Consider the following 23474-nt stretch of genomic DNA (forward strand, 5'->3'; position numbering starts at 1 on the left):
TTATTTATTTAGTTTTTCTGATTTTTAAACTTATCTCTTTTATTTCTTATATTTAATACATGAATTTTTTAGTTTATAAAAAAATTAAAGACTAAATGGATAATTAAACTTTAAAATTATAAGAATTTATAAATAAAATAATTATTCATATGCAAATTCTTCTTTCACTCTAAAAAAAACTTATGAACCTTTAATAACTTAATTTTTCCATGAAAAATAAATAAATGAGTCATGTAACATTTTTTTTACTCTATGTAATTCAACTCTTCAATATAATAAATTCTATTTATGTCATTTAAAAGTCAATATTTTTCTTCCTTAACCTATGCACATGTCATTTCCTTCTACACCTAACATATTTTTTATAATTCCAACATTGTCCTTACCTATTTTGTTATTAGCACATCATCCTAACCAATTATACTAATAGGTAAATTATGTTAAACAATAAATAATATCATTATATGTAACAATAAATTTTCTAATGATACTTAATACACATATAAATTTACATAATAAATTTTGTAACAATTAATACATATATAACCTGTGATTTTCTAATATATTTTGTTTTACATATATAAATTTTAAATAAAAATCATAAGTTTAAGAAAAAATTATATATATATATATATAAAATATATTATTAAATCAAAATTAATTATGTAAACTTATATCGTGTTATATTTCACGATATTAATTGTTGTAAACTAGAAATTTTCACTAGTGTATACCAACAACAATATAACAACATTAATTGTTGCAACTTCTAATCTTCAAAATTGAAAGTAATGACAAAGTTATGCGTACAACAGAATATTGAATACTCCGTTATTGATCAACGATCACCCAATTCAACGCTCCACTAGAACGAACTCAAATCACTTTTATTCATTTCCCATCCCTCCACCTATGACTCTCATCCAATTCAAAATATCCTTAACATCATGCACACGTCTGCTGTTAACAGTTCTTGATATGCCAAAGGGTGATTTGCGAAGAAACTAAATTTGAAGTCTATCACGGTGGTGTGTCCGCAGACGATATACTTTCTTCCATTTATCAATCGAGAGCGAATAGAACTTACTTTCTTTCAACAGATAACCATTCATGTAAAACTGTATAGATTCACCTATTCCAATGGCTTGTATAAGGGTGGCTACAACCATAAAATATAAAGATGCATAAACCACCCCGATGGGGCAAAGAACTCAAGTTTGTAGCAGCCTATAGGAGTATAAAATATAAATACAAATTTATTACAAACAAAACGGGAGATGGCGCATTAGTTTTCTCCTTGTTGGGATGAACAGCTTCTAACGTAAGGAAAAGAATCAAGCAGCATCCACCCGGGATCTTTTATCATCGTTTTCTTGGTATTGAAAATTGTGAACTGTAGCACTTTGGTTCCCCTTCAAATTCAATCCTGAGAAAAACATGAGCAAACTCAAGCCAGTAAAGGGTGGGGTAATTGAAAGTCCCCAAAATTTAACAATAAAAAGAGTGGTTTTGTAACTGATGATTCCAATTCCAACTGTTTCCCATGAACCAGGGCGTCCAATTTCAGAACAAGATCACAACTCAATTCACAGGATAAACCAGTTTCAGCTTATATACCATTTCCTCTTGTTTTGCTCGCTTTACAAGGTCAATTTGAACCCCTGAGAGAGGAAGTCATCCCTGCCAAAAAAGCTAGAGTAAGCACAACAACATCACACAAAGATAAGGAGCGTTGAACAATCAAGATTGGCCCACTAATCCAAATAGGAATTAGATTAAATTTGGGGTAATTATTAAAGTAAAAGAGCTCAAGAGACTGGGTATTTTACTTACTTTATATTAATTAAGAAGATAAAATACCAACCAAAAAATGCTTACCTTAGAAAAATTAATTCTAACAAAGAGAACACAACACTAGCATGCATGCTGGGATTTAATTAAAATTGAACAACACAGTGACACAGCCTACATTGACTTGACATTGACTTGTCATTAACATAAAATCTGCCGCTAACCCTTTACTTTATCAATCATTTCACTTGCCAGTAGAGAGGGGTGGACTTGGTTCAAGTTTATGGTCAACTCACAACTAGACAGAGCCAGAGCCACACGGTATACTAAAATCAAAATTAGAAAAATTCGAGTACGACCATGAAACTCCATCGTCCCTCATTTATTTAAGGTGACAAGAGAGAAGAGAAACAATCAACATTGCATAATTGGTACCTTTTCTTCCCATTTTTCTCCTGGCTCTGGCTCTCATCACGCAGATTCAGTAAAGTTGGCGGAACAAGGCTTTCTACACAAACCGTGCCTTCAATCGTGTTTCCAATTGCAGCAGTTATTTTAACGCAACTCACGTCACCAGTTTTGAGGTTATACCAACAGAGCTTGCTACGGTTGTGTTCGAACAAAACCCTGTCCCCATCCAAAGCCAAAGGCCTCACATATTTCAATTTCCCTGATCCCATCATCTCATGATGGTCGTTGTTCTCTAATAGCGTAAACAGTTTCTCCCATGAATTTCTAGATCCGTACACTCTCATGACCCAAACATCAAATCCAGTTCCCCTATGCTCCACCACGCAGAGACATCCTCCTAATAAAGCAACTTGCATGTCGAAATCTCCGTTGACGGTTACAGGGAGAGGCACTTCATGGAATGTCTCGCGCGTGAGGTCAAAGGAGACGATGAGATCGGGTTCGTGGGGTTGGAGTTTTCTGGTGACGAGCCAGTGGAGGGAGCCGGAGACGAAGACGCCCATGGTGCGGGCGCAGCAGAGGGCGTAGGGCATGCTGGGGAGGTTCTTCCAGGAGTCGGATTTGAGGGTGTAGAGCTGGACCTGGGAATCGAAGGTGCGTTTCTGGAGATCCACGAAGTAGGTAATGCTCAGGAGCTTGTAGTCGTTGGAGGGGGAGTGGTGGCCGAAGCCGTAGACGCGGGCGGCGAAGAGGGAGGATTGGGGGCGGTGGAAGCGGTCGGCGGGGAGAATACGGTGCTTGCGGAGGAAAGGGTTCCAGAGGGCGATGTCGTCAGCAACGTTGGAGATGCAGAGGAGGCCGTTGGAGGAGCCGAGGACCTTGATGCTGTTGCTGTAGCACATCAGGGGGTGGCTCAGTTCCACGGGATTCTGTTCCGGAGATTTGAGGTCCAAGGAGTAGAGGTGGGAGCGGTGGCGGAGAATGAGGCTGGAGTGGGATTTGTTGAGGTGGAAGAGGACGAAGTGCCTGCTGTCGATGATGGACCGCCACCACTTGCAGGTAGACCGCAGCCGGATCACCGACTTCACCGGTAGACGGGACAGGATTTCGGTCACTACTTCCACCGGAAGGTTTGCCATCATCACTACTGTGATTCGATTTCTGATTGATTCTATTCCTCCCACTTCCTCCTGCAGATTCCCATTGATTTCGTTTTTTTTTTCTGCTAGGGTTTGCTTCCGGAGAAATCCAGATTGTGAGTATTACCAACTGCAACTCGCCTTTCGACAAACTGGTACCACATTTTTTACTTTTAATTTCTTTAACTTTTTTTTATTGAATTATCTCTATATTAGACCACTCTTCAGACCATAATTTATTAAATTATAAGTATATGGTAATATTAGTTATTAAAAAATATTAAATGATAAAAATAATAAAATTATAATTTATTTAAAATAATAATAAAAAATTAAATAAATATAAAAAGAAAAAGAAAAATTTAATATTTTTTAAAAAATTATTAATCTAATAATAAAACAAATTTTTTGGTTAATATAAAAAAGTTAAAACTAACGGAAAAAAATAACCTATGTTAATTCCAAGAAAGTTTTGTTTACCAAATTGTTATTCTCTCCCCGATGAATTTTCCCAGTTTATATTTTAATTATATATTTTATTCCAACATTAATTATTTTATATATAATTTTTTCTTACTTTTTGCTTTTTATGTAACTAAATTAGAAAAAAGAAATTTGAATATTTTTATTTGATTTTCTCTTATACAAATCACTTAAGAAATATAAAAATATAAAAATATAAAAATTAAGAATTAGAAATTAACATTAAAAAAATCTTATTAACTTAATAATCAAATAATTTTTTCAGGTATTAAATAAAGTTAAAAATTACCTGCAATACGCTGTGAAAGATATAACCTATGTTCATTTCAAGTAATTTTTTCTTACTTTTTACTTTCTATATAACTAAATTAGAAAAAAAAATTAATATTTTTATTTGATTTTCTCTTCTACAAAATCACTTGAGAAATTAGATAAAATCAGCTTTTTTTTCTTTTCTTTCAACTTTTTTTTCGCTCTCTCTAAACCAATCATATCTTAAAAGGAGGGTATTTTATTTTTGCATGCCAATTGCGTGTAGTTTAATTAACTAGACTCGACGGTGGGAATCATGCAAGTAAAACTAGTGAAGACATGCAAAATCAACTCCTCGAAATCATCGAAAGGCTTTTTCCACTTGTTGAAGAAATCTTCACGGGGCAGAAGAACGTATCTTTCTGTTTCTGGTGTAAAAGTTTGGGTTCTGATTCCTAGGTTTTACATTTTCCATTTTTCTAAAAGGTATTTGGACTGGATCAGCAAAAGCAGTTTACAAAGAGAACATGGTAGGTGCACCTAGCAAATGCATTTAATAATTAGGTAAATGAGTAAAATTGCTCTTATGTTAAAAAAATAATTTTTTTTTAAAAGAAGGTTTTTTTGATAGAACAATTTATATTATCAGAGAAATTTGTTCTATCAGAAGAATTTTCTTCCCCTAATTTTTTCAAAAAAAGATTCTTCTGATAGAAAGAAGAAATTATTTTTTTTTAATACAAGAGAGCAATTTTACTTATTCTGCTGGGTGCACCTGCACCCATAGCATGTCCCTTTACAGAGACTCATGTGGGCTCGAAGAGGTCAGTCTAAGGCTCAATTCAGTTGAGCTGCTAAGCTTGAGCTCTTTATCAACCTGGGCCTGCAAAAAATGCTAAAGCTCTTTGGACCCCAGATTCTCTCGCTCAAAATAAAATAAAGCACACCCTAGAAGTTCTGGACAATGCTTAGGAATGGCAAAATGGTACAAAAATCAAGCTATTAATTACCTACTGAGTCACAAAAAGTAAACAACAAAAACAACAGCTTATCTCTTATGTATTTGTTGTAATGAAATCCCATATTCTTATAATTGAATCGGAAATCCATTTGATTACTTTTGAGAAGGCATGCTAGTGGCAGTTGTAGTGATGTTGTTTGCATGGTTGCTACAAAATAATTAGTCATTTTCTATTCTTGTTTCCTGATTTGAGGACCACCGCTGTCCACTGGGTAGTACTTTAAAACCAACATGAAATTAACCTAGAGGCCACCTCACCATTTTTCATTTTCTGTCTCCAAGTGGATGATTATATTTTGAACGAATCAAAAGTGCAATAAACGATTGTCTCTTCACCGTATCCATTTGCACATAACAATAGTTACGCAAACATGAGCAAGAGTATTTTCAATTTACTTCATGGTCCCCAATTCATCAAAATAATTTATAAGAAAACATATTTTTTGTCCACCGCATAAACAATTTAATTTGTTCCTCTTATTATCAGCATAACAATATTGCAAGTAGCATTTGTGTTTTGGCAGACCTGCACTTTTTATCATTATGACGCAGACCTGCACTTTTGTGGGTTAGACAAAGTTTATTTGCTTACAAGATCACTAGATACGAACCAGTCACGGATAAGAAAATGCTGAGTAATCAGGTATGCAAACCTTATCCAAGGTGACACCGACCCTGCATGCCTCCAAATTACAAACAGTTAGGTGGAATAACCACAATTAGTTTTTAAAAAGAACTTAGCAAAGCGAATACGATGCCATTTCATGGTAATTTGCCAAAGACAAAAACATCATGATTTTTCAGTTCAATTTCTACATTATTGATTTGCATAAGGGAATATTTTCTTGTAACGAGGGATGTTTCTTCAAATATGTATATTTGAATTTTGAGTTCGTTATGTTAATGTTTTTTGTTGTGTTGTTAATTGTTTCTTAAATTTATTTATGTATAATACATTTAAGTGATGTGGAATACTCTCTTAATGTATATGATTACATGTATTTTTCATTTTATTTTACGTATACTTTATTCAGTTTTTTTCCTGATCATGCTCCTTTGTTCAGCTTTTATATAAACAAAGAAAAATCCTTCAAAAATTAGTTCTTGAATTTAAAAGTATATATATATATATATATATATATATATATATATATATATATATATATATATATATATATATATATCATGCACCAACTATTTGTTAGATTTTAGTAAACCCTCGCCGTATGATTGATAACTAATGACATTGAACATCCTATATCTTAGCTAATAGTAAGAAAAACTAATATGATAATCTGAATAGTGTGTTCAATTTTGTGTTGGGAATTTCCTTTTAGGAGCCGAGCCAGTTCAGACTCAAACTTATCGTCAATTTTTGTCGTTGTCTTTGATTGCGCATTTTTTGTTGGCCAATTGCAAACTTGTTCAGTTTTTCTATTTGCCTGCGAAAAACAGTCTTTGCGGTTTTGAAGAGCCATTTTCACTATACGTTCACCCCCTATATATATATATATATATATTGCTGGATACGTAATCATTATAAAAAAAAATTCAAAGAAGAAAATATTAGTAGACACTTTTTGAGTGTAGATTTTGGTGATATATCTGGTTAGGGAGGAACAAAATAAAGAAGAAAGAATTTACGGACGATGATATAATTTTTCTTCCTTGGTTAGAGAGAAAATGGAAAAAAAAGACAAATTATTACTTAAACTAAAAATTTTAAAGTTTTTAATTTTATTTTTTTAACTCAAAATTTAATTTTCTTCTTTCATCCAATCAAACAGACCCTCGTGCTCTGTTTGGTAGTAGTGAAGTGAGAGAGTGAATTGCTAGATTTTGTCGATTTGATAGAAACAAATGAATATATATAAAGAAGCAAGTTTGGGCACTCCTTCTGGTGTTTTAGTTTATGGAAAAAAAATCATCGATAAAAGGGCAGCACTCAGTCTTTACTTCTTCCAGCCTAAAGTCCCCCCTTCTTCCAATTCACCAACAAACACAGAGCTCCTCCCCCTTCACCCTGAAATCCCTTTTGTATGTGATCATAGGACCCTTCTTGTCCCTCGTAATATGTCTCTTTGTCAACCTCGATGCTTGCCGTGATTGCTTGGGTCTATTCTTGGTGGGTCACCGCCGCCGTGCCTCTTCCGGTGACCTCCATGTGTCCCAAGTTCAACAGAGCGGTGGTTCTGACGGTGGTGTACGCCACCCCCATTGGAGGGATCAGCACTTCACAATTTGCTCTGATACAATTTTTAGAATGTAAGTTTAGGCCTAATTCAACCCAAAAGCTAGCTCTAAGTATTCTAACTTGGCTTTACTTTTAGCGGATGTGACTTGGGTTTTTCTCAACATGGTTCTTCTTCGGTTTTCCTGTTGCCATTCTCTTCCTCTTCTCTTTTGGTGCATCGTCTGTTTCCTCTATGTTCCAAAGGACTCCTCTCGGGCCTTGTCTTCTTTATCATTTGACATTCCCGGATGGGGAGCTTGCTTCCATGGTCTTGTTGGTGATGGAAGTGTTAGTGTGAGTATTGCATCCCCTTTGAGGTTTTATGGTTATTACTGTCTCCAATCAGAGCAAGAATTAATCCTTTTATATGATGTAGGTTATGGTGGCTGTGTTATTGTTCATAATCCCAAACAAGAAACAAGAGGGGGAGAAGCTAATGGATTGGAATGAACGCAAGAAGTTACCTTGGAACCTTATTTTGCTTCTTGGAGCAGGGTTTGCTTTAGCTGATGGAGTCCAATCTAGTGGCCTAGCAGACGTGCTTTCCAGAGCCTTGGATTTCTTGGAAGATACACCATACTGGGCCATTGCTCCTGCTGTTAGTCTTATGAGTAGCATTATTACAGAGTTCATCACATCTAACGATGCCACTGCCACTGCCACACTTCTAATCCCACTTCTATATAACATAGCCAAGACTATGCATGTGCATCCTCTTCTTCTTATGGTACCTGGAGCAGTGGCAACTGCTTTCTTACTTCCAACTTCAACTCCATCAAATGTAGTGGGATTTGCCACTGGCCATATTGAAATCCTAGACATGCTCAAAATTGGCGTGCCACTTAAGGTTGCAGGGATAGCTGTGCTCTCAATTTTCATGCCAACTCTAGGTAATTAATTTAGTGTCTATAATCTGGCAGATATTTGTTTAGAGAAAATCAATCTGATTGAAAAAGGGTCCTAACGTATTAAGTTTTGGTGTTGCAGGAGCTATTGTTTTTGGAACAGATGACTATATTCAATGGATGCCAAACATAAACTCTCCTTGGTTGAGAAATTGATTTCTTCTCCAAATTCCACCCTGCTTTACAAATTCCTGGTGTTCTCTATCATTGACAATCCACACGACCTCCCTTATTACTATGTAGATCAATACATGGCAATTGTGGAAACCCATAATATATATAATAATATAAGCAAAATTGTAAATTTCATCAGTCATCTTATCTTTAATTTCAGATTTTATCTTCCGATCAACCACCTTCTTTTGTAACGATCAACGTCCGCTTGTACACTGGGACAATCCGTAATTGAAAACAAAATAAAAGATAAAAATACAATTTTATCAATAATATATGGATATCAACAGGCAAAGGAGGAGGAGATAGAAATATCTCCCTGTTTACTGGCGGAAAAGATTTTATCAATTTTCTGTTGTAATCTTTTCTTCCACCAATTATTGAAGGAAAAATGGATTGGAGATTTTGTTGCTAATTAGTTAGTTTCCGTGCGAAATTGTCTATAATTTATTAGTTTTTACGTTTTAGCTACAGTTTTGCAAGCGCTCACGCTTTCACGTTTTTCAATCTTGATTACTTTTTCGAATGATCATTGTAATCTTCTTAATTTTAGTAGCAGATCTAATAATTATCTAAAAAAGTTGTAAATTGGTATAAATAAATTATTTATTTGTTTTATTACTATATTTGTTGCATGGTACTTCTTTTCTAAATGTGGATTAACAAAAACAAAAATTATGCCTAATTATTATATTAGAAAAGAAGAATGATGTTGATATATATATATATATATTATTTTAAATAAATAGTTACTTTTTTTTTTATTTCCTTAGGGGGAGAAAGAATAAAAAAGAAAAAAACTTCCCACCGACAGTGAATAATGAATACTCTAACATGCGTTTATATGTTTGTGGCCCAAGCCCATCCACTGAACTATAAATTAGAAGCAGTAGCATGCACAAGTCATAACTGAGGAGGAAAAAAGACCAGCGGTTGACGATGAAACAGAAGTGTCTTGTTGTTCTGGTCTTTGTTGTTCTCTTGGCTTGTGCGGTTGGTTGGGATGAGGGTATACCCGGCGGATGGAACCCCATCAAGAACATTAACGATCCTCACGTGACGGAGATCGCGAATTTCGCCGTGACGGAATACGATAAGCAATCCGGTGAGAAGCTAAAGTTGGTGAAGGTTATCAAAGGCGACCTTCAGGTAGTAGCAGGCCTCAACTACCGCCTCAGCCTCACCGCCAGCGACTCCAACAATTACCAAGCAATTGTCTATGAGAAGGCGTGGGCCCGGGAGCATTACAGAAACCTTACCTCCTTTACCCCTCTTCATGCTTAACCTCTTTTGTCTTATCTTCTCTACTGTATTATTTTAACCAATAAAAAGGTTAAGTGAATGAGAATGGCCTCTTTATCTTAATTTATTTTTATTAATTATGCGTGTACCAATAGTAGGCAGAAAGGATGGTTGATTGACTGAACGAGAAAACGATCAAACTTGAAGATGTCAAATAAGCAACAAGGCGTAATGCATTTAATCGGTTTTGTTTTTGTTTGTTTTTTTCTCTTGTCCATCGTAACGTGTGCATTTCACCTCTGAGAGTGGCCGCGAATTTCGTTTTGTTTTTATTTCTGGGAGTAAATATTTACCCCATTTTGCAAGTGAATGACCAACAGTCTTGTAATTAATTGATAGCATCAAAAGGTCAAATCAAATTTTGGCTCCTTTGAACCATGTTCTGGTTTGTCCGTTCATTTCCATAAAAGCTCTTTGCCTAGGAATGATGGGGGTTTGGCATTAACATTAGTCTCTTGTCAAGATGTATTGTCACCCATCCCAATGGTGGAGAGATATACAACATATCTCAAACTACTACAGTGCAAGATACGGCTGGTTCGAGGATCTTGTAACAAGGAAAGTCAGAGGAGGTCAACAAACCACATTCTGGGTCTCACAGATGAAGACTCACTCCCGACTTTCATGGTCAAAAACATCGCAGATCTGGTATTATGTCTTTAGGTGGATGGTGGTTTTGCCGCAGAGGAACCAAGTCTCGTAGATGGAAATGCCTGCGGTAGTATGTGGCTTTGGAGGAACAACATTGTCTTTAAAGATCAACCTTTTATTCGTAGTGATAGTTCATTGTTTCACATTTTTTGAAAGGTATCTAGCCTGAGATTTCTGTGGCCAGACTCAATCTCTTTTTGAATGTAAGCATTACCTGTACTACTTGTACAGCTGTATATTTTATAAAAAATAATCTTAAAAAAGGGTCATATCATATACAGTATGATATTTGAGACTAAATAAATTATTAAAAACGTTTATACCACAAAAATAAAATAAAAAAGGTATTACTGTGCGCGTGTCAATTAGCATTATCATCCCAAATTATTTACGATTATTGTGTGGAGTGTGGACTGCGGAAATTTTAATTTCTAAAGTAAGTACAGTATATAATTATTAAATGTTTGATTTTTAATGTTTTTTATATGTTAAAATAATTATTAAATAAACTTAATTGTTATTAAATTTAATAATTAAATTTATATATGTATTAAAATATACATTAATTTTTTAATTTAAAAATGACATATAAAATATGTTTCAAAATATTTTATTTTAAGATTATATATAGATAAATTCATAAATATATAAGTACACAATAATTCGTGTCTTAATATTTTATAATGCGGTATGTTTATGAGTTAATTATACTTTTTGTTCCTGTTTTGACTATTTTAAGTTTTTTATTTCTCCATCAATATCAGTTCACAAAATTTAATCTCTTAAAAACTAATATCGATGAATAAAATTAAATGAAGGATTAAAAATATTGAAAAAATTTATAATTACTAAAAATAAAAATCTAAAGTTTAAGAGAAACTAAAAATTTAGTTAACCTTATGAAATTATTATAAATTTTAATACCTGAATATCCATATATATATAGTTTGAAAAATTTGTTTATAAAATTTGTTTTAACATACAATTATTTTACTTTATATTAATATTATATATACATTGATAAAAATGTATATATAACAAACCATTGTGTTTAAATAATTTTTTGTTCATTGAATCAGTCAAAGTTCTGGTTAAAAGATTAATCAAGTTTGATTTTTTTTAAAATTAGGACTTTTCTATTGTATTTTTAGTTACTTTTATTTATTTATTTTCTTATATAATTCTTGAACTCCCATAAGATTTGGTCCTTATCAATTCCATCCGTGTTTTTTTTTTTCAAAAATATACTTTATGAATTAATTTAAAATTAATGGCCAAACAAGAGTTAAACATGTGACTTTTAGGTTATTAACACGATACTCTAACCAATGAGTTAATAGGTTAATTATGTTATAAAATAAATAATGTTACTATATATAACACTAAATTTTTTAATATATATTTAATGCACATGTAAATTAAAATAATAAATTTTGTAATAATTAATTTTGATATAACTCATACGGATTATTTAATTTGTATATTTTTTTTTATAAATAAAAAACATTTACTATTAAAAAATTAATAAATTAAAAAATCATATGAATTAGGTAATCATATGAGTTATATTAAAATTAATTATTACAAAATTTGTTATTTAAATTTACATAAGCATTAAATATACATTAAAAAAATTAGTATTAAATATAACAATATTATTTATTTTATAACATAATTAACTTCATAGATTCGACTCTACTCCTAAGTATAGGAGGCTTACAACAACAACAACAACAACAACAACGCCTTATCCCACTAGGTGGGGTCGGCTACATGGATCAACTTCCGCCATAATGTTCTATCAAGTACCATACTTCTATCCAAACCATTAATTTCGAGATCCTTTTTTATAACCTCTCTTATAGTCTTTTTGGGTCTTCCTCTGCCTCGAATTGTTTGTCTTCTCTCCATCTGGTCTACTCTCCTCACTACAGAGTCTACCGGTCTTCTCTCTACATGCCCAAACCACCTAAGTCTATTTTCCACCATCTTCTCTACAATAGGCGCTACTCCAACCCTCTCTCTAATAGCTTCGTTTCTAATTTTATCCTGTCGAGTCTTACCACACATCCACCGCAACATCCTTATCTCCGCTACACCGACTTTATTCTCATGTTGGCTCTTGACCGCCCAACATTCTGTTCCGTACAAAATCGCCGGTCTTACCGCAGTCCGATAAAACTTTCCCTTTAGCTTGATCGGTACCTTTGCATCACATAACACCCCCGATGCTTTTCTCCATTTCATCCATCCTGCTTGAATGCGATGATTCACATCCCCTTCAATTTCCCCATCATCCTGTATTACAGACCCAAGATATTTAAACCGTGTGACTTGAGGGATAATATGGTCTCCTATTTTCACCTCTGAGTTAGAAACCCTCCTTCTTTTGTTGAACTTACATTCCATATACTCCGATTTGCTTCTGCTTAGGCGAAAGCCATGTGTTTCTAGAGCTCGTCTCCAAGTTTCCAACCTCTCATTCAACTCCTCCCTCGACTCTCCAAGGAGGACTATGTCATCTGCAAAAAGCATGCATCTCGGCACTATCTCTTGGATTTGTTCCGTGAGGACATCCAGAATTAAGGTAAAAAGGTAGGGGCTAAGGGTTGACCCTTGATGTAATCCAATTGTGATGGGAAAATCATCTGACTCTCCATCCTGTGTCCTAACACTAGTCGATACCCTATCATACATATCTTGGATAGCTCGAATATATGCAACCCTAACCCCTTTCTTCTCTAGAGCTTTCCACAAAATCTCTCTAGGCACTCTATCATACGCTTTCTCCAAGTCAATAAAAATCAAGTGCAAGTCTTGTTGGGCCATGCGATATTGCTCCATCACCCGCCGTAATAAATAAATCACTTCCATGGTCGACCTTCCCGGCATGAAACCAAATTGATTCTCAGTAACTTGAGTCTCCTTTCTTAATCTCCGTTCGATCACTCTTTCCCATAATTTCATGGTATGACTCATGAGCTTGATTCCCCTATAATTTGCACAATTTTGTATATCCCCCTTGTTCTTATAGATTGGCACTAACGTGCTTCTCCTCCATTCCTCCGGCATGCGTTTTGACCTCATAATTTCGTTAAAGAGTTCGGTGAGCCACTCAAGACCTCTATCTCCAAGAGTTTTCCACACTTCAATAGGTATGTTGTCTGGCCCCACCGCCTTACCATTACTCATTCTTTTCAACGCTTCCTTTACTTCCTGTTTCTGAATCCGACGATAGTACTTATAGTTCCGGTCCTCTTCTCTTGTGTCTAGACTGCTAGAGTCATATCCATATCCATCATTAAATAAGTTGTGGAAATACGCCTTCCACCTTTCCTTGATATCTTTTTCATGCACTAAGACTTTGCCTTCTTCATCCTTAACACACTTTACTTGATCCAAATCTCTAGTCTTCCTCTCTCTACCCTTAGCAAGCCTATATATAGATCTTTCTCCGTCCCTGGTTCCTAGAGCTTGGTATAGTCCGTCAAAAGCTTGGGCTCTTGCCTCACTCACCGCCTTTTTGGTTTCATTTCTAGCTATCTTATACTTATCCCAAGTTTCAGAATTTCTACACCTAGACCACTCCTTGAAACACTCCTTTTTTACTCTAACTTTGCTCTGAACATTTTCATTCCACCACCACGATTCTTTACCCCTAGGTCCAAAACCTCTAGATTCACCCAACGTCTCTTTAGCCACTTTAATAATCTCTTGGGACATCTTGTTCCACATATCATTTGCACTTCCTTGTGATTGTCCACACCAACCCTCCCATATCTTTTGTTGGAAGATTCCTTGTTTCTCACCCTTCAAGTGCCACCATTTGATCCTTGGTGCTACCAGAGGACTTCTTCTTTTTGTCCTATCTCTAATTCTTACATCCATAACCAAAACTCTATGTTGGGTAGTCAAGCTCTCTCCCGGGATAACTTTACAGTTCAAGCAATACTTCCTATCAGACTTCCTGATAAGGAAGAAATCTATCTGAGAACATGTCCCTCCACTTTTGTAAGTGATAAGATGTTCCTCTCTTTTCTTAAACCATGTATTGGCTATAGAAAGATCCAAAGCCTCCGAAAACTCCAAGATGGATTTACCCTCCCCATTCATCTCCCCTAGGCCAAAACCCTCATGCACCCCCTCAAAACCTCTAGCCACGCTACCTACATGTCCATTGAGATCCCCTCCTAGGAAAACTTTCTCTCCTTGGGGTATATCCTGAAGTACCCCTTCTAGATCCTCCCAAAATTTTACCTTAAAGTGTTCTGCTAACCCAACCTGAGGTGCGTACCCACTAATAACATTAAAGGTGTCCTGTCCCACTACCAATTTTAAGACTATGATACGATCTCCTACTCTTCTTACATCCACGACATCCTTCTTCCACTCCTTGTCCACAATAATCCCTACCCCATTTCTTGATCTGATTTTTCCCGTATACCACAGCTTAAATCCCGAGTTGTCTAATTCTTTCGCATTTTCTCCTGTCCACTTAGTTTCTTGTAGGCACATAAAATTGATCTTCCTCCTCACCATAACATCCACTATTTCCATAGATTTTCCAGTAAGTGTGCCTATATTCCATGTACCAAAGCGAATCCTCCTGTCATGAACTAGCTTCTTTACCCACACCCGTTCACGAAAATGTGGGAACCCTTGCTTACTTTTCACTACATCCGGGCGGCGATGCAGCGGCTCTTGCTCTTTTGACACTGTACTCGAGCCATACAGCGCGTTGCTTCCGGGCAACGACCTAGCATTCACATTATTACGTAATTGATCCATGTCATAGAGATTCGACAAAGTTTAACGTTGGCTGTCGAAAGCCTAACACAACCCTCTCCTTTTATCCGGGCTTGGGACCGGCTAAGAATAGCAAAGCTACCCTAGGCAGGATTGTATAGGAGGCTTACGGATTAACTAATTAATACCTATTCCTTTTAGCACTTAGTAATGTCGATCTATTACGCATGCTTTAGGCCCATTTTTTTCATAAGCTCGTTTATTAGGACCCTTTTTCAAAAAGTTAAAAACAATAATACACAAACACATTATCATATCTACGTATTGCAATTATCTCTTTTCTCTCCCTTTGTTGCTCAAAGGGTTAAATAACATGTCGTATCTATGCATCTTTATCCAAAAAATAATTTCACTCCAACTTAAACTATAAATTGAAAGCCAACAATAGAAACATAACTCATATCTTGTCACAAGTTAGAATAAGAAAAAAGAGGTAAATTAGTGGTTACAAGCAAAATGAAATTGGAGTGCATTCTTCTGGTCTTTGTTCTATTTGGTTTTGCGATTGATCAGGGTGAAGTTAAAATGAATGATCCCCACGTGATAGAGATCGCGAATTTTGCTGTGACAGAGTTTAATAAGGAAGCCGGTGAGGGGTTAAACTGTTCAAGTTGCAAAAGGTGATAAGGGGTGACATTCAGGGAAAAATAGTATCAGGGGTGGCGGAATTTCAAGAACCTCATTTCCTTTATGCCTGATAATAATGCTTAATGTTTCCATTCTTATTAGTTGATATTTTATAAATAGATATATCTCTTTTTGTTTCTTTGCTTTCATAGATTAAAACATTGCACTTAGTGCTTGTTTGATTCAACTTATTTTGTAGAAATAATGACTTATTTTTGTTAGTTTTCTTAGAGGGATTTTGAAAAAAAGTGATTATTTCTTCAAATTTAAGTTGTACCAAACTCAATTTTAGAAAAAATAATTCTTAAAATATGGTGGAATAAAATTTTTTTCCAGGATAATGTGGATGGGCACATTTTCTGTTTAGTACAGCTGTAGTTGCATAATCACATTTTTTAGTGATTATTAACCTAAGTGTGTTTACCCATTTAAGACAATCGCTTTTTTACGGTTTTTTTTTTTTGGGGGGGGGGGGGTACTTTGTGTTGCATATATTTTATTAGTGAGCCTATCAATTTATCTTGTCGTACGTTATTTTTTATTGGGTTTATCTCATTATAGTTGGTTACCATCCATTACTCATTGTCTTTGTCTTTTCAGTTTTTTGATGAATATAACTCTAAACTGTTGGAATCTTCCAACTATATTACAAGGCGCCAAGCTGTCAAGGTATGATTTAAGTTTTGGTATTTATCTTAACTGTAAGATTATTGGATGATGCAAAAATGGAGAAGTCTGGGCTTCTGAGATTGTCCTCTTGAAAATGTTTTCATAAATCTTTGCTTGTTTGTTTAAAGTAGATTTGGATTTATTTGACTTAAAAATAAACAAGCCATCCCAAGCAGTCTTTGCAATAATATGTCCATGCGCTATTATTGCTACTTTTATTATAGTTCTATAGTTGAATTAATGCATGCATATTTGTTGAGTGGTTTTTGGTCCCTTTTTTACAGTTGCTGGGAGATATGTTACTTGATCTCAAATTCAGCCGTAATGACAAATATGTCAGCTCATGAGACAACTTAAGGATTTTAATGAATCTTCTACGAGTATGGTCCTTTCTGTAAAACTTAATGGCATGTTTTCTCACCTGCCTTTCTCGTGTCCTCCCCCACACAAAAACTAAAAATGGGGGGAGGGGGGGTGGGAAATGATATGAACTTTGATAATGTTGAACTATTCAGTTGTTGTTTTTGTGCTGGAAAATGTATTAGCTTTGCTAAAATACTTAAGCGCCTTGTTATTGTTCCCCACCCGTTTAAACATACGGAATTGCTGAACACTGATATGTTCAATGTTGAGTTTCTGATGAGCATACATTTTAATGTTGAACAGAAAACTCAGAAGTTAGAGTTATGTTGATACAAGCATTTGATGGGTCATTGCTGATATTTTTCTGCAGGAGTCAAGCAAGAGCATACAGATAGAAGCATTTCATGTTTTCGAGGTATTATAGTTACATAATGGCCCACATTTTAAAATGTTATTCTTAACCTTATACATCCCAAACTTTGCTTCTTTATATTGATTTTATCTTGTCATGCAGCCGTTTGCTGCTAACCAAAAGAAAGCAGCTGATATCATCAGCATATTTGTTGCAAACAGAAGCAAGCTTCTTAGACTTTTGGGTGACTTAAAAATCGATAAAGGTAGGGAGGTGATGCTATTTCTTAAGAATTTGTACTTGGTTTTTTTTTTTTTTCCTGGTATTATGTTCCCATGATCTCATTTTGTTGGGATCGTGCAGAGGATGAACAGTTCGAAGCTGATAAAGCTCAAGTTATAAAAGAAATTGCTGCTCTTGAACCTAGGGACATCGCTTGAGCTTCTTCAGACTCTGTCAGGTAGCAAGTTGCATTGTGGTATTTTACATTATTTAATTGTCTATTGTTATAGTTCTTTTAGTCTTAATCAAAATGAGACTAACCTTCAACACAAATTCCAATGTTTCCTTACTGAAATTTCATTTCGGTTCTGTAATTCCCAGATGAATAAATTGCTGAAAAGAGCTATAACATGCAGTGGCAGTATTCGGCTTTCCTTGTGTTAGAAAGCTTTGCTTGCCTAGCAGCTAGTTTATAAATTATACGATGCCATGTTATATTCTTACTGTCTAGAATTTGTATGTCAATTTTTTTTCTATTACTTCTTCATGATGGCTAACATGACTGGTGTGTTTTAATTTTTACCCGTGTTCTGAAAAATTAACTAAATTCGCCAGTTGGACTAGAAAATCAGTAAACTAATCAAATGTTCGGTTCAAATAAACCACATAATCAACCCGGAGAAGAACTGGACAAAGACCTGGAAAATTGGTAAAAACCGGCAACATATCAATCTATAGCGAAACAATGAAAAACGCTTAATACGTCATTTTGAATTTTTTTTGTTAGGAAAACGAATGTTTTACTGTTAATGAATATTGTTGTGTATTATTAAAACTTAGACCTAAGTATTATGATATTTGATTTAAACTTGTGTAAATACTTTGAATGTTAAAAGCTTATAAACTTATGTTTTATTTTTAGTTTTTAGTGTTACAAAGTCATGATTTTTAGTATCACAAAGTTATGATATGTATTATTATTATTATTGGTTCGAAAACGGCTGAACTATTGAATTTCGAACAGTTGCCTTGATCGGTCATTTGGTCTTAAAAACATTGATTTTTACTATTTTCACTATTATAAATAAAAAAACGGACTAATTTTGAACCCATACATAAAGACTCCTTCGCTACAATTTGCACAAGAATTCTTCAAGGTGGCACGCCTCTTCTCCTTTGCAACGTATAATCAAACAGACATTTCACGCTATAAAAGAAAAATACAAAAATAACATTAATGAGTCTTATACAAATAATAGTGAGTCTTTTTTGTTTTTGGTAAAAGTGAGTGAGTCTTGTTATAATTAGTTGAGTAAATAATTTATATACTGAAAATGAAAAAGTATTTACATTGTTATTTAATAACAAATTATTATATATGATAAGTTTATTAATTTTTATAATTATTAAATTAAGATATATATTAATGATGATTTTTTGTTAGTATAATTTTTTTTATAATTATGATATAATATATAGAAATTAAACTCTAATTAATTAGTTTTGTGTTTTTCTATTGTGACATGCTTTTCTTATTCTTACCTAACATTGACAGAATTCAAATCTTCTTTTTACACACCCTTGTTAAGATGGAATTCCTGACTATGGGCCCCTAAATGGATAACTTTTTTGTTTCGTTCGTTTGAAACAGTAGGCTTTGGACTTCCGGTTCTACTAACATTTGGATTGAGAGAGAAAATAAAGCGGCAATTTCATTTTTTGTCTTTAACTATTTTAAAAAACTTATAGTCTTTCACTCAACTAAAACTGTTTTTGTCTGGTAATGGACAATAAAATGAGAAAGAAAATAAAAAAAAAGTAAGTAGTTTTTATGTTATTTAGTGCAAGAGATAAAGAAAAGAAAATGGAGAAAAATAAATTTCCAATTTTCTCGTATTCATTTGATTATTATGTAGAAAAATGAGTTTCAACATTTGTCTCTAATTTCCCCGAAACTCTTGTTTCCTAATTGAGGAGGCATTTTTGTAATTAAAAAAGGGATTTCCTTCTTGATTTATGTTGTGTTGCTGACAGGAAGCTTCGTTAGAGAGAAAGTTGGTATATGCTGGAAGCATTATTCCTGAACGAACCCAGCCAAATGTGGAGTAGAGTAGAAATTACATAAGAGAGAATGGGGTTCGGGAAGGACTTGTACTAGTAATGCACATTGCACAAGCATCTTTGTCTCCGCATATTCCAATTCCATGCACAAACCCAAGGACTTGTATTCTATTCAACTCGTGTTACACGGTATATAAGTTGACTTCTGAACCCTGATTTGAGAGTGAGAGCAGGGTGCGCTTCAAGTTGAAGTTCTCAATCTGATTGCAAAGGAGAAAATGGGTGATAATGGTAGGAGTAGGATCCAATCATTTCATTTCAATAATGTTTTTGCTATTGTTAAATGGTATTCTACTTGTTTTTGGTTTTGATCACAAACACAGATTCGCTCTCCGAATTCCTCGCATCTGCAGTCGACGCTGCTTGCAAGGCTGGTGAGGTTGTGTCCCCACTCCACTCTCTCTCTCTCTCTCTTTTCTTTTGTTTTGAACGTAAAATATATTTTTTCATTGCAGATTATTCGGAAAGGTTTCTATCAGACCAAGAACGTGCAGCACAAAGGACTGGTATCCATTCATTCTTTCTCTCCTCTTTTCTGCTTCATTTCTTTCCAATAACTCTCTTCACCTTCATTGGTATGCACATACATGCACAGGTTGATTTGGTCACTGAAACTGATCAAGCATGTGAAGATCTCATATTTACTCATCTCAAGCAACTTTACTCCACTCATAAGGTTCATTCACCTCTCCCTTAACTTTACACACAATTAATATTGAGTTGGTTGGCCATTGTAAGGTCATTTTATGTTGGTTTTCTTTTTAGTTCATTGGGGAGGAAACCACAGCTGCTGGTGGCAATGCAGAACTTACAGATGAACCCACGTGGATAGTTGATCCTCTCGATGGAACTACTAATTTTGTGCATGGGTAAATCAAATATCCATCTAATGTTTTCATTGATACATTCATATTTTCATATCATATGGATTGACTATTGGTCTGCCTTCTTAGGTTCCCCTTTGTTTGTGTCTCCATCGGTCTTACAATTGGGAAAGTTCCTACAGTTGGCGTTGTTTACAATCCAATAATTAATGAGGTGAGAATCTTTCCTTTTGCATGACTGGGTGACCCCCAAACTATTCCAAATTCCCTGACGTTTTAATTATTTTTGGTTACCATGCAAATTCAGATTGTTTGTGAAAGCGGTCAATTGATTTATTCTCTTCTTTTATCAACATTATTTTCAGTGACCTTGAGTATTTGTAATGGTTTGTTGAGGACTACATACAGACATTGAAGTAATTAATTTAGGACTATGACAGTCTATAATTTAATTTTCTATTAGCAATATTGGTATGAAGACGTGGATTGTTTTGATTTATTTTCCTCCCTTGCTTATCTTAGTATGCAAACTGAAATTTTAGATTGCCATGTGTAGCTTTTCACTGGAATTCGTGGGAAAGGTGCTTTTCTAAATGGGAACCCTATAAAAGGTGGGTCTTTTGTTCTCTGTCTTTTGATTGTTATTGTTAATTGAGTTTGGTCACCTCATGGATATGCCTTGAAATTTTGCAGTATCATCACAAACTGAACTAATGAGCGCTCTTCTTGTGACTGAGGTATGTCCCCTCCTCTTATTGTGCATTAGTGAAGCATTAAGTTGCGAGAATAAGTTGCTCCAGAGTATCAATGACAAATATCAATGTAATGGTGAAGTAGCAACCCTCTGACCTATGTGAAGAGTTCCTGATTTAAAAAATAATTAGTATACTCATAAAATTCACACGGCAAAGATGCTCAAATCTTGTACATTTGTAACTTGATCATTTTGGATTTATAAATTTTGTATGCTCAGTTTTTTTTTATATGCTTTGGAAGCATGCTCTGGTTATGTTTTATTTTGCTACTTGCCTCTCAAGGATTCCAACTTCTAAACACATGCCTGATATATTTGAAACCTTTGTATTCATGAGCTTGTGCAAACTTAGAAGGTACAAAATCTAAACATTTTCCTTTTCTTCAGGTAATAACTGTGACATGTTGAAGAAAATATAAGAAAGTAATAAATGAATTAAAGTTTGTCTTTTCTGGGAGACAGATTATACCTTAATTGCAAATATGATCACTTAACAGATTGTGACGCCAATGTCATTGCTAAGTTTGCTTTAAATTGTATCCCCGGTAATCCACTAGTGTAGGCCTAGTGGGATGGGCGTAGGGGTACAGGTAGTTTGCATGATGTGTTAAATTCAAATTTCATTGCTGCCTATTGTACAAAAATAAATAAAAAATTGCATGCCCAATGACTTGCCTCTTTTGTTCCTGCACTATTGTATTTTCTGGAATACTAACTTGAGATGGGATGACCCAAACTCATCAATTCACATTCATGAGTACTTGGGTCAGTTTCACTGTAAATGTTTTAAATAAAGATTGATTTGAAATTCATCAAGGCTTTTCATTTTTAATTTCTGAAAGAGCAGGTTGGAACAAAACGTGACAAGTTAACAATAGATGCCTGTACAAATAGGATCAATAGCTTGCTTTTCAAGGTAAAACTAGGTCTTCTTCCTATTGGAATCAATCGGACTAAAGTTTGATATGGTTGTGCCATAACCATGCCTTTAATATGATTAGGTGAGATCCCTTCGAATGACTGGCTCCTGTGCTTTAAACCTTTGCGGAATTGCATGTGGAAGGCTGGATGTATGCTTTGAACTTGGCTTTGGAGGTCCTTGGTAGGAATTTAACATCCCTCTAAATGGTGGGCATTATGATAATATGATACGTTCCTAGATTGACATTTGACACAGTCTCTTCCTTTTTATCAGGGATGTGGCAGGCGGTGCTGTCATTGTTAGAGAAGCCGGAGGTGTTATATTTGATCCGTAAGTGACTTGAATTAGATGCTCTACAAGATAATATGTTATGCTGTTCTAGAGTGTTTGAATTGTTAGGTAGTAGGTATGCTATTTTTTTACCTGCATGGATCTTCATCTTGTGGGCATTTATGTAGATATCGTTGTATAAACATGCAATGTGGGAAGAAATTTATGCCCTATTGGCAGTCCTTTTTATTCATTATGCATATGCTTCAAAGATTTATACGTCAAAATCTAATGTTTGTTCGTCTGCTTCAGGTCTGGTGCAGATTTTGACATCACATCTCAGCGGGTGGCAGCTTCCAACCCTTTCTTGAAGGATGCCCTTGTTGATGTTCTGCACCAAATCGTGTGAGAAGCTTACTATTAATCAATGACAAGGAGAAATTGAGTCAGCCTTATGTTAATTCATTTCCCTTTTGTTAAAATGCTTTGAATTGTGGGATTCATGGCGTCAATTATTTTTCTAATTCTCTTGTGACCTTACCAAAATATTAGTATTTATTCTTTATTTTTTTTCTCCAAAAATCTCACATAGGTAACGATGCAACTTGCTTTAAAATAATTCCATCGCATAGCCTATGAGCTGCTGCTTCAACTTGTCAATGCTCTGTTTATTCTCATCCGTAACTCCTTTTTGAATTTCATGTTATTTAATTATTAGATGGCTGAGTCTTTTGTGGTTGGTATTTTTTGGGTAGTTGGTACTTGGTATGATCTTACAAATAAAAAAAATTGTCAGAAATATGAGAATATTACAAGCGATAAATTATAAACTATTATAAAGGGAGTTGGCGTGCGTGTCTGCTTCCCGGTGGACCGTGTTTGGTTTACAATTTCATAATATATGAACACCGATGATTATATAATACAAAATAATTGGTTTGGTACAGAGAAAAGACAAGTTTGAAGAGAATTATGTTGAGAGAAGAAAGAATTACAAAAATCCAGTTTTCTTGATGGACGGGGAGGGGAAATAGGATAAAAGAACTCAATGCTCTGCTTTAGTCTGACCAAGTCTATTCTAATTGAGGATGGGTCAATCATTGTGCCCCTAAATGTGCCATGTTCAAGGAATCTGAGCTGTATGCTATAACGTTTGAACTTTTTTTTACAGCTATAATTAAA

At 34.7% G+C, this 23474-nt stretch overlaps 3 protein-coding genes, 2 long non-coding RNA genes and 1 pseudogene across 8 annotated transcripts; 5 read left to right on the plus strand and 1 right to left on the minus strand.

Moving 5' to 3' along the window:
* Nucleotides 1-1031: 1031 nt before the first annotated feature.
* On the minus strand, nucleotides 1032-3436 carry LOC114420221 (F-box protein CPR1-like). Of its 2 annotated transcripts, XM_028386112.1 has the most exons (3): nucleotides 2227-3436; nucleotides 1618-1680; nucleotides 1032-1426 (listed from the first exon to the last, which is right to left on the minus strand). In XM_028386112.1, exons 1-2 carry the CDS (start codon nucleotides 3342-3344, stop codon nucleotides 1641-1643), a joined length of 1158 nt encoding a protein of 385 aa, XP_028241913.1. In that variant the 5' UTR covers nucleotides 3345-3436; the 3' UTR covers nucleotides 1032-1426; nucleotides 1618-1640. The 2 variants fall into 2 exon arrangements, with proteins under 2 accessions (XP_028241913.1, XP_028241912.1); XM_028386111.1 differs by having other exon boundaries at nucleotides 1032-1680.
* Nucleotides 3195-6022, plus strand: LOC114420222. 2 transcript variants are annotated; one of them, XR_003668361.1, is made up of 3 exons: nucleotides 3195-3332; nucleotides 3432-3496; nucleotides 4879-6022. It is a non-coding gene; the product is annotated as an uncharacterized LOC114420222 (long non-coding RNA). The 2 variants fall into 2 exon arrangements; XR_003668362.1 differs by having other exon boundaries at nucleotides 5622-6022.
* A 1168-nt stretch (nucleotides 6023-7190) lies between these two features.
* On the plus strand, nucleotides 7191-8679 carry LOC114420753 (annotated as a pseudogene).
* A 609-nt stretch (nucleotides 8680-9288) lies between these two features.
* On the plus strand, nucleotides 9289-9788 carry LOC114420223 (cysteine proteinase inhibitor 5-like). Its single transcript, XM_028386113.1, has one exon. The coding sequence runs from the start codon at nucleotides 9349-9351 to the stop codon at nucleotides 9691-9693; it is 345 nt and encodes a 114-aa protein (XP_028241914.1). The 5' UTR covers nucleotides 9289-9348; the 3' UTR covers nucleotides 9694-9788.
* Nucleotides 9789-17345: 7557 nt separating this feature from the next.
* LOC114417848 lies at nucleotides 17346-17807 on the plus strand. The gene is made up of 2 exons (XR_003667948.1): nucleotides 17346-17444; nucleotides 17543-17807. It is a non-coding gene; the product is annotated as an uncharacterized LOC114417848 (long non-coding RNA).
* Nucleotides 17808-19430: 1623 nt separating this feature from the next.
* On the plus strand, nucleotides 19431-22952 carry LOC114420225 (inositol-phosphate phosphatase-like). Of its 2 annotated transcripts, none has more exons than XM_028386116.1 (12): nucleotides 19431-19753; nucleotides 19846-19896; nucleotides 19978-20028; nucleotides 20118-20198; nucleotides 20288-20391; nucleotides 20476-20560; nucleotides 20903-20957; nucleotides 21040-21083; nucleotides 21948-22016; nucleotides 22102-22202; nucleotides 22296-22352; nucleotides 22605-22952. In XM_028386116.1, exons 1-12 carry the CDS (start codon nucleotides 19751-19753, stop codon nucleotides 22699-22701), a joined length of 798 nt encoding a protein of 265 aa, XP_028241917.1. In that variant the 5' UTR covers nucleotides 19431-19750; the 3' UTR covers nucleotides 22702-22952. The 2 variants fall into 2 exon arrangements, with proteins under 2 accessions (XP_028241917.1, XP_028241916.1); XM_028386115.1 differs by having other exon boundaries at nucleotides 19433-19753; nucleotides 19846-19901.
* Nucleotides 22953-23474: the final 522 nt, after the last annotated feature.

This window comes from Glycine soja, chromosome 7 (genome assembly GCF_004193775.1).
Source record: "Glycine soja cultivar W05 chromosome 7, ASM419377v2, whole genome shotgun sequence".
NCBI lineage: Eukaryota > Viridiplantae > Streptophyta > Magnoliopsida > Fabales > Fabaceae > Glycine > Glycine soja.